This window comes from Neoarius graeffei, chromosome 24, assembly GCF_027579695.1.
Source record: "Neoarius graeffei isolate fNeoGra1 chromosome 24, fNeoGra1.pri, whole genome shotgun sequence".
NCBI classification, from domain to species: Eukaryota; Metazoa; Chordata; class Actinopteri; order Siluriformes; family Ariidae; genus Neoarius; species Neoarius graeffei.
The window spans coordinates 57740342-57754719 of record NC_083592.1 but is presented as its reverse complement, the minus strand read 5'-3'; the positions used below and the strand labels follow the sequence as shown (position 1 = coordinate 57754719).

Here is a 14378-nt window from a genome sequence, read left to right as displayed (position 1 = left end):
GTGTTCCGCACTAACTTATTTTAATTATTACTTATTAACAATACTTCTTGGGACGAGAAGAAAATTACAGAGGGTTTTTTAACATATAAAGTTTTAAATGTGCGTAAAATTTAAAACTGTTGCCTATGAGCTTTAAACCAGGCATTCTAGAGAAGCATCAGGATACAACGTGGATTGAGTGTGTCATCCTGCATTATGTTCTCCTTTCAAATCATTCCACATTTTCTTCTACTTCCTGTATCAAAGCACCTCTTTATAAGGAACCGTCATGTTTCTCAACCTGTCACAGAGTTTTAACGTTATTCGAGCTTTTCTCAAAGCAGTATCATCTTGTAAATCTGTCCCCCCCCCCCCCCCCCCCCCTTTTTAAATTTATTTTTCTATTTTTTTTTGTTTGTTTGTTCTAGGTACGTCGGAAACCTGTCCAGGGATGTGACAGAGGCTCTCATCATGCAGGTGTTCACCCAGATTGGACCCTGTAAGAGCTGCAAAATGATCATCGATGTGAGTTGATGCACGGACACATCAGTGTGGGGGCGGAGCTAGGAATAACAGATCACTGATTGGTCTGATTTTCAACTCCATTAATCTAGTGACTGTTTACAGCAGATTTATTTATTTATTCACCATGTTTATTGGTCGGGTTTTATCTTGCATCATTTAAACATAAAAGCAGTCACATTGTTCTTCAGAGTGAAAGCTGAAATGACAGTAGGGTGCAATATTACTTCAGCAGATGTCGGAGGACAGTTTCTGACCCAGCATGAGCTTTTCTTTTTCTTCTCTTCTCTCTCAGACGGCAGGAAATGACCCATACTGCTTCGTGGAGTTCTTTGAGCACATGCACGCTGCCGCTGCCCTGGCCGCCATGAACGGACGGAAAATATTAGGAAAGGTAATATTAGGAAAGACAGTTCGAATTTTGTCCCTCATTTTATTTTATTTTTTGTTTAAAACCCGCAACAGGTAAGTGATTTACTCTAAAGAAAAAAAAATCCTGATTCTGTTGATGGGGGTCATTACATTCACAAAGTTTAGTCACACGTTTTCCCAACAGACTAGCTTTTGCAAACTAATATCCATCGGTACCTACTGCTACACTCTCACGACACACATTGTGTATAAATTTTCAATACATGCAATTTTATACACACACACAGCAGACCTCGTTTTTGAAACTAGATACAGTACGACTGGTTTTATTCATAAATTTATGAATATTCGTGTGCACCTCGGCTGTCGGTGCAATGACGTCCTACGTGCTTTGACCATAAAGCGTTTCGTCTCAAACGAGTCCACAAACTACAGGGTTGTAACAACGAACAGATTTCTGCAGTTACGCCATGTCAAGCTGAATCACTCTGTCTTTCAGTGCTAATCTGTAATAGTATGTTTAGAACATTTTGGCTAACGTCAGTCCCATTCCGGAATAAAATTCCTGATGGATTCTTCAGTCCGGTTATAATCACATAGCACCAGGTTGCAGCTACTCATCGTTTTGTGACCAGAATTTTTTTTTTTTGTATTATATGTACACTGTCTGGCCAAAAAAAGGCATCATTTGAATGTAAATAAGCAAACATTTAAAAGTCTGCGACTGGATAATTACTGCAGTGATTTGATGTTTCAGCTGCACCAGTTCTTTTAATCGTAACTGATGCAGTGAGTCGCTTCTTATTTCTTAAACAACCATGTCAGAAGACATGTCCTGTGGTCATGGAAAAGATGTTACTGTGTTTCAGAAGGTCAAATTGTTGGTCTGTATTGTAGCATGACTGGGATGCTCAGGTCATTTCAATCACAACAGTGCTTTTTATTTTAAGGTGGGGGGGGGGGAGAGATCAGGGCTTAAGAGCAATTTAGGAAGGGAAATCAAACCAGGAGAAAGTTTAGTGAGTGTACAGTGGATTTTAGGAGGGATTGGGGAGAATTAAAGTTTTTTGGAGAGTTAGTCAACGGGCTTTTGGACAGGACAGGGAAACAGAAAAACTCCTTTTCACCATCTCCAGCGCTGTTTGTCTCGGTCAGCCTTACGGAAAGGGTCGGTGTTCCATTACTCCAGAAAATAGCGTTGTCAGTGTCCACGAGCTGCTTAATTCCTCTTCGGGTAATCCTTCAGGCAGACCACCAGAGAAACAAACAGAACAAAACTACACTACACTTCTTTCATGAGTCGTTTGGATTACTGAACACCCCCTTGACCCTTTCACCATCGGCCTAGGACTGATTTCTCTGCTCATTCATAAAAAAAACAGAGCCCACCTCTTGACAAAATATCAAATGTCAAAAAAACGCTGAATGTTAACAGACCGTGCCAAAAAGCAGGGAGTGAATGAGGACAGAAATGAATGCGATGATATGATTATTAATAAAAGTAGGTTTTCGCTAAAGTATCAAGTAAACAACAGGAAAGATAAGAAACCACTCATTAGTGAGACGAATCAGGAGAATTTATTTATTTATTTTTGATGGTATGGGAAATAAAATTAGGGCTTGAATAGTGAGAGTGGTTCAGGAAGCACACGGAATCATTTTACACATGAATTAACCACCACAGAGTGCTGACCTTAAAGGTCATAGGCAGTGGTCGGAGGTGAAACGTAGAATATCAACTTTATTGTCTAGAAGAACGACCCAAAAAGCAAATTCAATTTTCCTGGTGTCTAATTTGCACCTAAAATTGAATAAAACAGTTAAAATATACTGTTTTGCCCAATTTGCGAAGGTTTGTTTACATCTCACTTATGCGCACTTTCACTGCCAGGCGACCGTCGTCGTGACGTCATTTAAGCCAAACAGACCGGGAGCAGCTCTGTGTTTACCTGCGAACCGAGCACACGTGTACGGACTTTGGTCGTGAGAGGTTGTGTAAAATGTCTGATAGCGATTTTGAAGTAGGAACTCTCCAAATTGAATATCGAGAGGTGAAACCGTATATGTATGAGCCTATGGCCGTTGCGAAGCAATCGGTGAATGTGGCTCACTGGTTTGACCGTGCGGCCTCGGAATCGGACAGCGACTCTGCCGACTGTTATCACGGTGACCCCGGACCTCAACAAGACTCGCGCCCAAACGAGTTATCCTAGTAATTATGATAAATTCCTACTTTTGTCATAATACTAAATAAGAGCCCTTTTGAAGAATAATTAAACCGCCCTCCCTAGTGGATATAGGGAACGATTACTGGACAGTGCACCGGTAGGCCACATTAGCCTGCCATCCACGGCATTATATTATTTATAGCCGACTCTAAGCGAGGAAATATCCCTTTGCCTCATTTCCACAATGATTGTACAGGATCCCTCAGGATTCTTGACTTGTCAATTGCAAGCAAAAGTAAAAATGTTTCCCTCCAATCTTCTCCTTTTTGCTTGAGCGTTGCTGCTCCGTTTCTTCTTTGACTGCTTGATTTTTTTTTCATGCGCACAATCCACTCTCTCCGCCTCTTCTCCTCTTCCAGAAAAAGCCAACCCTCTTGCTCTGCCTCTTCTCCTTTTTCGGAAAAAGCCAGCCCTCTTGCACCACCTCTTGTCCTTTTTCAATAAAAGCCAACCCACTTGCTCCGCCTCTTCTCCTCTTCTGGAAAAAGCCAATCCACTCTCTCTGCCTCTTCTCCTCTCTTGGAAAAAAGTAAAGACTTCTTCCTGAACCGGTCCCGTTGTTACAGTTCACTGTACAACAATAAGGCATGGGGGGTTTTCTTTGGAAATTCCTGAACGCACGTCTGCACTCAAGCCGAATGGCAATGTAAGTAAACAGAAGTGGGCTCAACTCAAGCGGTTTGTTTGGCTTAAGTGATGTCTCGCGCCGAGTGGTCCCGAAAATAGCTGAACAGAAATTCGCCGTGATCCGCACTAACTTATTTTAATTATTACTTATTAACAATACTTCTTGGGACCAGAAGTGCATATGTGCATAAAATTAAAACCGTTGCCTATGGCTTTAACCCCACTGAGAGAGTCTTTGGGATGAAGAGTTTAGAGGGTTGAGTCTCCTGTAGTCATGACACGATCTCAGAGGGACATTAATGCAACTCTGGATGGAAATAAATGTTGTGGTGATGTCTAAGATTGTAGAAACAATGCCAAAGTGACTGCACAGCATAATCAAAGCTAAAGGCAGAACATTGAAATATTGTGCAACTTTTTAATTTTTTTATTTTTTTGGCTGGGCAGAGTATTTAAAATAAACAGGCTTCCAGAGTTACAGACCTTAAAGCATATACGCAGAACCATGGCCTCACTTTGATTTATATGCCTTGAGACCTCAAGAATGGCACAGGAATAGTTTTAAGTGCCAACAATAAATCTAATGTAGTCATTTTTATGATTAAAGTGATTTATATAGGTAGCGGTCTGAGTGAATGACCTTGATGTCGGTAACATCACAGCAGGAAGTCTATCGGTCTCATCGCCATTTCCGCTATACTAAAACACAGAGCTGACTGCAACTCCTATCCTCCATTTTGAGCTAATTTATCGCCATGCTATGTAGATGTCTTGCTGGCTGTTGCAGCAACACGACAGAAGGTGGTCATAGCCCAAGAATGCGTTCATAGCTCAAGAATGTTCAAACTGCAATGATTTGGACGCGTTTTGCGAGAAATTCAGGGGAACATTGGGCGCCTATGAAGGGGTCTCTCCTCTGCTCTGCACATTTTACTGAAGACTCGTACGACACCTCTGATCTGTTGAGAAGTGTTGGCTATAAGCCCGGATTGAAGGAGGGTGAAGTACCAACAATTAAAGGAAACTACAAGAAAAGGAAAGTTTTTATTTTTTTAAAGTGAGTTCAGTTGCACCAGTCCTCCTGGAACGTGAGCTGGGGGTTGTTGCTGGGATGGGACATATCACTCGGGCAGTGACCTTCCCGCGGTTTTAGTAATTGCGTGAGCCAAGCAGTAATGGTAGTGGTGCTTGAAAGTTTGTGAACTCTTTAGAATTTTCTATATTTCTGTATAAATATGACCTAAAACAACATCAGATTTTCACACAAGTCCTAAAAGTGGACAAAGAGAACCCAGTTAAACAAATGAGACAAAAATATATTATACTTGTTCATTTATTTATTGAGGGGAAATGATCCAGTATTACATATCTGTGAGTGGCAAAAGTATGTGAACCTCTAGGATTAGCAGTTAATTTGAAGGTGAAATTAGTCAGGTGGTTTCAATCAATGGGACGACAATCAGGTGTGAGTGGGCACCCTGTTTTATTTAAAGAACAGGGATCTATCAAAGTCTGATCTTCACAACACATGCTTGTGGAAGTGTATCATGGCACGAACAAAGGCGATTTCTGAGGACCTCAGAAAAAGCGTTGTTGATGCTCATCAGGCTGGAAAAGGTTACAAAACCATCTCTAAAGAGTTTGGACTCCACCAAGCCACAGTCAGACAGATTGTGTACAAATGGAGGAAATTCAAGACCATTGTTACCCTCCCCAGGAGTGGTCGACCAACAAAGATCACTCCAAGAGCAAGGCGTGTAATAGTTGGCGAGGTCACAAAGGACCCCAGAGTAACTTCTAAGCAACTGAAGGCCTCTCTCACATTGGCTAATGTTAATGTTCATGAGTCCACCATCAGGAGAACACTGAACAACAATGGTGTGCATGGCAGGGTTGCAAGGAGAAAGCCACTGCTCTCCAAAAAGAACATTGCTGCTCGTCTGCAGTTTGCTAAAGATCACGTGGACAGGCCAGAAGGCTGTTGGAAAAAATGTTTTTTGGACGGACGAGACCAAAATAGAACTTTTTGGTTTAGATGACAAGCGTTACGTTTGGAGAAAGGAAAACACTGCATTCCAGCATAAGAACCTTATCCCATCTGTGAAACATGGTGGTGGTATGAACACGGTTTGGGCCTGTTTTGCTGCATCTGGGCCAGGACGGCTTGCCATCATTGATGGAACAATGAATTCTGAATTATACCAGTGAATTCTAAAGGAAAATGTCAGGACATCTGTCCATGAACTGAATCTCAAGAGAAGGTGGGTCATGCAGCAAGACAACGACCCTAAGCACACAAGTCGTTCTACCAAAGAATGGTTAAAGAAGAATAAAGTTAACGTTTTGGAATGGCCAAGTCAAAGTCCTGACCTTAATCCAATGGAAATGTTGTGGAAGGACCTGAAGCGAGCAGTTCATGTGAGGAAACCCACCAACATCCCAGAGTTGAAGCTGTTCTGTACGGAGGAACGGGCTAAAATTCCTCCAAGCCGGTGTGCAGGACTGATCAACAGTTACCGCAAACATTTAGTTGCAGTTATTGCTGCACAAGGGGGTCACACCAGATACTGAAAGCAAAGGGTCACATACTTTTGCCACTCACAGATATGTAATCTTGGATCATTTTCCTCAATAAATAAATGACCAAGTATAATAATTTTGTCTCATTTGTTTAACTGGGTTCTCTTTATCTACTTTTAGGACTTGTGTGAAAATCTGATGATGTTTTAGGTCATATTTATGCAGAAATCTAGAAAATTCTAAAGGGTTCACAAACTTTCAAGCACCACTGTAGAATCTACAGTATGGAGAGAATGAGTGGAGCAGCTGTCTTATTTCTAAACTGGATACTGCTGCCATCTCTACGTTACGTGGAAGAAGCGAATGAATGGAGAACTGAATGAACAACTGAAAGTCAGATTGTTTAAAAACGATCGGCCACAAGGTCGGCCTTCAAGAACCGAGAACACAGACGGGTAAGCTCCGACTCTCATTTGAATAAAAACAAAAAAAAAAAACATTGTTTACCTGCATTTAGATTAATCCATGTAACTTGTATTGTGTGTTTAAGTTAGCGGTATAAGATTATTTAATTTGCTTCAGAATGTGATTGTCTCAGTTCATCTGATTATTTAATAAGCCTTTTGTGTTTTATCAGTGAAAATGCATGCATGTACATGTATGTTGCATAAGTTATAGCACCCGTCCTGTTTAATAAGAGTCAACCCACAATCAATGAAGTCAAATCAGTCTTAGTTGAGCGAGTCGGTAACGCTATTTCTTACTTTCACCATAAATTTTTATTTATATGACTTTGGTCTATAGCTGTAAAAGGCCTCGGCCTTAAAACCGGTTCCCGCTGTGACGTCACGCGCTCAGGGCTGGCTGGCTCAGCAGGGCAGCGCCAATCACAACTTTTGTGGTCAATTTTAACTCTCAATGTTTTTTTTATTCCCATTTATGCAACATACAAGAATCAAGGATGGAGATACTATCCACTCAGAAATTCATTTAAAAATAAAGGTTCTGCAAATCTGCTTTAAAGAATCGTCTATAAAGTAGACGGCTTGTACTTTCAAGTCAATGCTCTTTTTTTCATATTTGTATTCAGTAACGTTTGTGTTCTAGACTTTGTGTGATGAACGTTTAAAAATGAGCCATTTCTATTTTATTTATTTAAAAATATATAATTAATTTTTGGATCTATTTCCTAATTGAATGCGTGTTGCGAAAAACAAACTGAAAATAGAATGTTGTTTTCCTGATTTAACTCCAAAACTAAAGTGAATGGGCACAGTGTACACAGACCTGATCGGCCTGGATATGTCGGGTGTTGACATTTGCATCTTCAGTTATTCATAAGTGTGGTTTTGATGACGTATGCGTGTGTGGGCTGATATTAAAGGTGTGACACAGTTCTTTCCTTCCAAAGACATGTAATTCCCCCCCGGACCTGTTCCATTGTAAAGTCAAAGCCACAGGTTTGAAACTCGTCTTTTAGCAGTCGTTTAGGAGGAAATGACTCCTCCTCCTCCTTTTTCTTCTTCCTCGATATTTCAGCAAAAATATATTCAGTACAAATATTTTATCCTCAACAGGTAATGAAAGGAGCGTTTGAGGAGTAAAACACGTTAATGTCACTCTGTTGTAAGTCTATAGACCTTTTTACTCCATAGAAATATTTTTTAAGATTTCATTTAAAAAACAAAACTTTATTTTATTTAAATTATTTAAGTTACTGCCCAGGACCTTTTTTTTTCTCCCCCCCCCCCCCCCCCCCTCCTCCCCCCTCCTGCTTATGGAGTTTAAGTTGTTTTTCCCCTCTCATCAGTCCGTTTCTACGTTTGGAGACTCGTTAATATCATGCGAAGTAAGTTGGAGGGTTTTCTCTCCATGTTTGTTTTAATGTTTTTTTTTGTTTTTTTTTTTATCTTTTGTTACTTGCAGGACATGAAGGTGAACTGGGCCTCCATGCCGAGCAGCCAGAAGAAAGACACAAGCAGTAAGTGTGCATGCCTCATGGCATCATTCCTCATGGGAATATCTGAGGTGGTGTTTACATTAGACCGTATCCGTCTCATTTTCGTCGCGGATGCACTGTCCGTGCACATTAAAACGCCGGGAAACGACTCTATCAAGTTTCAAGTTTATTTGTACAGCGCTTTTAACAATAAACATTGTCGCAAAGCAGCTTTACAGAATTTGAACGACTTAAAACATGAGCTAATTTTATCCCTAATCTATCCCCAATGAGCAAGCCTGTGGCGACGGTGGCAAGGAAAAACTCCCTCAGACGACATGAGGAAGAAACCTCGAGAGGAACCAGACTCAAAAGGGAACCCATCCTCATTTGGGCAACAACAGACAGCCTGACTATAATATTAACAGTTTTAACAGGTATAACCCTCAACTGTCCTCATGGGGCCGTCCTTCACAGGAGTGGGGCGATAAAACTCCGACCAGACACAGGGCACCAGGATGGATCAAGCAGGTCCGAGGGGCAGAAGAGGCCAGCATCTCAATCCCAGGATCAACATGTAACTCAGAGGGACAGATGGGGGGGGGAGAGAGAAAGAAAACACGTTGTTAGGTATGCCCTAAAAATGACAAGTATTAAATCTGTGTGGTAGGCTCGCAGAGACGAGAGTCTTTACATCAGGCATGACGCACAATGGCATGTTAATATGGTAAAAAATATATCATGACCTGCTCTGGCTGGATGCTTGATTGGGTGATGGGAGCACACTCCTCAGCAATGATGAGATGCAGATGGGACTCTTAGGCCTGGCCAAGACAATTCAGTTACATTTCACCGGGTCTGGGACATGCGACAGAATGTCTGACGGCCGATTCCCTGCAGGCTACGATAGCCAGTCGAGGTCCCCACCGTCTCCACCAAAAGATTTCCTGTTGACTCCATGTAACTCAGAGGGACAGATTTGGGGGGGGGGAGAGAAAGAAAACACAGGTGGTTAGGTATGCCCAATGTCACCTGAATAAGTAGGAACAGTATACATATTGCACCGAGTACAAGCAGGGACTCCGGCAACTAACTATGACAGCATAACTAAAAGGAGAGAGCCAGAAGGTAACACAGGCATGAGGGAGCCCCGGGACATAAAGCAGCCAGCCACTGCACCGTCAACAAACTCGAGTGAGCAAGCGAGTGGGGACTGACAGCATCCATACATCCCAGTTTACCAAAACACTCTATGTCTGAGGACCCTCCAGATCTACTCCTTTACCTCATAAACACCATTAACAAAAGGCTTGACTAAACAGATATGTTTTCAGCCTAGACTTAAATGCTGAGACTGTGTCTGATTCCCGAACATTACTTGGAAGGCTGTTCCATAACAGTGGGGCTTTGTAAGAAAAGGCTCTGCCCCCTGATGTAGCCTTCACTATACGAGGTACCAGCAGATAGCCTGCACCTTTTGATCTAAGTAGGCGTGGCGGGTCATAGAGGAGCAGAAGTTCACTCAGGTACTGTGGTGCGAGACCATTTAGTGCTTTAAAGGTCAATAGTAGTATTTTATAATCAATACGAAATTTGATTGGGAGCCAATGCAGTGTGGATAAGACAGGCGTGATGTGGTCATATTTTCTAGTTCTAGTAAGGACTCTTGCTGCGGCATTTTGAACTAACTGGAGCTTGTTTATGCACTTATTGGAACATCCAGACAGTAAGGCATTACAATAATCCAACCTGGAGGTAACGAAAGCATGAACTAGTTTTTCTGCATCATGCAATGACATTAAATTTCTTATCTTTGCAATATTTCTGAGATGAAAGAAAGCTATCCGGGTGATGTTATCAATGTGAGTTTCGAATGAAAGACTGGGGTCAATAATCACTCCGAGGTCTTTTACTGCTGCACGTGAAGAAACAGAAAGGCCATCCAGAGTTACTGTGTAATCAGAAAACTTACTTCTAGCTGTATGTGGTCCTAGCACAAGTACTTCAGTCTTGTCAGAGTTAAGCAGAAGGAAATTAACGAGCATCCAGTGTCTAATGTCCTTAACACATTCCTCAATTCTATTAAGCTGGTGTCTCTCATCAGGTTTTGCAGAGACATACAACTGTGTGTCATCAGCATAACAGTGGAAACTAATACAATGTTTACGAATAATATCGCCCAGAGGTAACATATATAGAGAAAAAAGCAGTGGACCCAAGACAGAACCTTGTGGAACACCAAACTTTACCTCGGTACGTCTAGAAATATCACCATTTATATCGACATACTGATAACGATCAGTTAGATAAGACCTGAGCCAGGAGAGGGCCATTCCCTTAACTCCCACAACATTTTCTAGTCTATCCAGAAGAATGGAATGATCAATGGTATCAAATGCTGCACTAAGGTCAAGCAACACAAGTAGCGAGACACAGCCCTGATCAGACGCCAACAGTAGGTCGTTTACTACTTTAACCAGTGCTGTCTCTGTGCTATGATGAGGTCTAAATCCTGACTGATACATTTCATGGATGTTATTCCTATGTAAATATGAGCATAACTGCTGTGCCACAGCTTTTTCAAGGATCTTGGAGATAAAGGGGAGGTTTGATATTGGCCGATAATTGGACAGCTGACAGGGATCAAGGTCAGGTTTTTTAATCAGGGGTTTGATAACTGCTAGTTTAAAGGATTTGGGTACATAGCCAATCGTAAGAGAAGAATTTATTATTTTTAGAAGCGGTTCAATTACTCCAGGCATTATCTGTTTGAATAGATGTGTCGGTAAGGGATCTAGTACGCAAGTTGAGGCTTTTGATGTAGAGATTAATGAGAGTAATTCAGTTTCTTTGAGGGGAGTAAAACATTCTAACTGATGATCTGATACAGTTATATTGTTAACTACAAGGTCACTTTCATTGTCTAACCTTAAATTAGTAGTTTGAATTTTTTGTCGGATATTCTCAATTTTGTCATTTAAAAAATTCATGAAGTCGTTGCTACTACATACTGCAGGTGTGCATGTGTTGATAGTGGACTTATTCCTGGTTAATTTTGCTACAGTATTAAATAGGAATCTAGGATTATTTTTGTTATCTTCTATTAGGGAGGAGAGATATGTTGATCTCGCAGCACTAAGAGACTCTACAGGCGGAACAACTTGAATCCGCCAGGGCCCACGTATTCAACCCAGTTCGTATCTGATCCGGTGCTGTGTAAACATTGAGGAACGAGGAAACGCAGTGCTGAGCTCTAGCTGACGTCGTCATTGGACAACGCCACTGACATCCACCTTCCTGATTCGCTGGCGTTGGGATCACACACACAGCGGCTCAGTCCCGAATCACTGCTCGTGCGCTTCACTCGCGCGCTCTGTGAGCTGTGCAGGGCCGGAGTGCGCACCCTCCAGAGGGCACTCGCTGTTCAGGGCGGGGTGATTTGGAGCGCAGGAGGAAGCGCTGAGCCGCACTGAGGTTTATTTACACATTTCAACTTATTTACCTCCTTCAGGCGCTTAAACTCAGTGAGAACATGAACATCACAGCCAGGTGTGTTTATCTGCTGGAGAAGGTGTTCGCTTGCCATCCTTCCACTTGCAAGTGGTGAGTGACTTGCGCATGCCCGATATGCACTGGGATCATGTGATGTGCCGTCTAATTAGTCATGTGATTAGCGTATCCGTGTATTGGCGTTGCTGTGTGCACGCGAATCGTTTTAAAAACGTTAATCTGATGATCCGCTGATACGGTCTAATGTAATCACCACCTGAGTGATGTCTCGTGCCCCCCCTCCCCTGATCTACTACAAGACCGGGATTGAGAGTCTAATTACAATTTTCTGTTGATTTAAAAGAAAATGTTATGCTTTTTATCAGTATTTAATATCCATGAAATAAGTTGATTCCTGTTCTTAGTTATGTTACAGCAGCTAAAAGCAGTTGTTCATTCACCAGCTTCCCAAAAAAACAGTTTGTTTTTTATGAATGGGGGAAAAAAACCACAACGTGTAAACTCCTCTGTCCTGAAAATGTCTCAAACCTGAAATTTCCAGCTTCATATCTGACTGTTCCAAAGCACTGACACTGGAGACTCCTTCCAGAAATGTTGCATAAACATCTCCTTTCACACCATACCAACAATTACATTTTTTAAAATTTATATTACTCTTTATGTGCAGCGTCTCGGTCCCTGTGAATGAGCTGTTACGATAGAAACCTATAGAATTCTATACAAAACTATAAAGATCACTTTCTGACTAATCAGCATGGAGGAGCTGTAAAGAGCGCTGTGACACAAACATTTCAGTACTCGTTAATATTGCATGTCCTCATGCAGATCACTTCCATGTCTTTGTCGGCGACCTGAGTCCAGAAATCTCCACAGAGGACGTCAGAGCCGCTTTTGCACCATTTGGAAAAATATCGTAAGTTTTGCTGGTTTATATTATTGTCTAAGGGTGGTTTTTCTTGCCTATAAAATATTTAAACCATGTGAAGAGGTGATGTCTGAACAAACCGGTTTAATAAACACCTTCAGAGTGGTATTTTATTGTAGTTTGATTGATTTCATTGTTTGGATATGTTTTGTGTTCAGTGATGCTCGTGTGGTGAAAGATTTGGCCACTGGGAAATCCAAAGGCTATGGGTTTATCTCCTTCATTAACAAATGGGTAAGAGATTATATAACAATCAACATACAGCAGTTCTTCTCTGATATACACGCACACAGCGATGATGTATGTACAGTGGTGCTTGAAAGTTTGTGAACCCTTTAGAATTTTCTATATTTCTGCATAAATATGACCTAAAACAACATCAGATTTTCACACAAGTCCTAAAAGTAGATAAAGAGAACCCAGTTAAGCAAATGAGACAAAAATATTATACTTGGTCATTTATTTATTGAGGAAAATTATCCAATATTACATATCTGTGAGTGGCAAAAGTATGTGAACCTCTAGGATTAGCAGTTAATTTGAAGGTGAAATTAGATTCAGGTGTTTTCAATCAATGGGATGACAATCAGGTGTGAGTGGGCACCCTGTTTTATTTAAAGAACAGGGATCTATCAAAGTCTGATCTTAACACATGTTTGTGGAAGTGTATCATGGCATGAACAAAGGAGATTTCTGAGGACCTCAGAAAAAGCGTTGTTGATGCTCATCAGGCTGGAAAAGGTTACAAAACCATCTCTAAAGAGTTTGGACTCCACCAATCCACAGTCAGACAGATTGTGTACAAATAGAGGAAATTCAAGACCATTGTTACCCTCCCCAGGAGTGGTCGACCAACAAAGATCACTCCAAGAGCAGGGCGTGTAATAGTCGGCGAGGTCACAAAGGACCCCAGGGTAACTTCTAAGAAACTGAAGGCCTCTCTCACATTGGTTAATGTTCATGACTCAACCATCAGGAGAACACTGAACAACAGTGGTGTGCATGGCAGGGTTGCAAGGAGAAAGCCACTGCTCTCCAAAAAGAACATTGCTGCTCGTCTGCAGTTTGCTAAAGATCACGCGGACAAGCCAGAAGGCTATTGGAAAAATGTTTTGTGGACGGATGAGACCAAAATAGAACTTTTTGGTTTAAATGAGAAGCGTTATGTTTGGAGAAAGGAAAACGCTGCATTCCAGCATAAGAACCTTATCCCATCTGTGAAGCATGGTGGTGGTAGTATCATGGTTTGGGCCTGTTTTGCTGCATCTGGGCCAGGACGGCTTGCCATCATTGATGGAACAATGAATTCTGAATTATACCAGCGAATTCTAAAGGAAAATGTCAGGACATCTGTCCATGAACTGAATCTCAAGAGAAGGTGGGTCATGCAGCAAGACAACGACCCTAAGCACACAAATCGTTCTACCAAAGAATGGTTAAAGAAGAATAAAGTGAATGTTTTGGAATGGCCAAGTCAAAGTCCTGACCTTAATCCAATGGAAATGTTGTGGAAGGACCTGAAGCGAGCAGTTCATGTGAGGAAACCCACCAACATCCCAGAGTTGAAGCTGTTCTGTACGGAGGAACGGGCTAAAATTCCTCCAAGCCGGTGTGCAGGACTGATCAACAGTTACCGCAAACGTTTAGTTGCAGTTATTGCTGCACAAGGGGGTCACACCAGATACTGAAAGCAAAGGGTCACATACTTTTGCCACTCACAGATATGTAATATTGGATCATTTTCCTCAATAAATAA

General features: G+C 41.6%; 1 protein-coding gene across 6 annotated transcripts in view; it reads left to right on the top strand.

Annotated features, from left to right (window-relative positions):
- The window catches only part of tia1l (cytotoxic granule-associated RNA binding protein 1, like), a 30735-nt gene that overhangs the window by 2706 nt on the left and 13651 nt on the right, over nucleotides 1-14378 (top strand). For all 6 annotated transcript variants that reach the window (XM_060907527.1, XM_060907529.1, XM_060907530.1 and 3 more), the window contains exons 2-6: nucleotides 408-504; nucleotides 797-895; nucleotides 8175-8229; nucleotides 12523-12610; nucleotides 12781-12856. In XM_060907527.1, the coding sequence (XP_060763510.1) occupies nucleotides 408-504; nucleotides 797-895; nucleotides 8175-8229; nucleotides 12523-12610; nucleotides 12781-12856 (415 nt within the window). The remainder of the gene's footprint in view (nucleotides 1-407; nucleotides 505-796; nucleotides 896-8174; nucleotides 8230-12522; nucleotides 12611-12780; nucleotides 12857-14378) is intronic.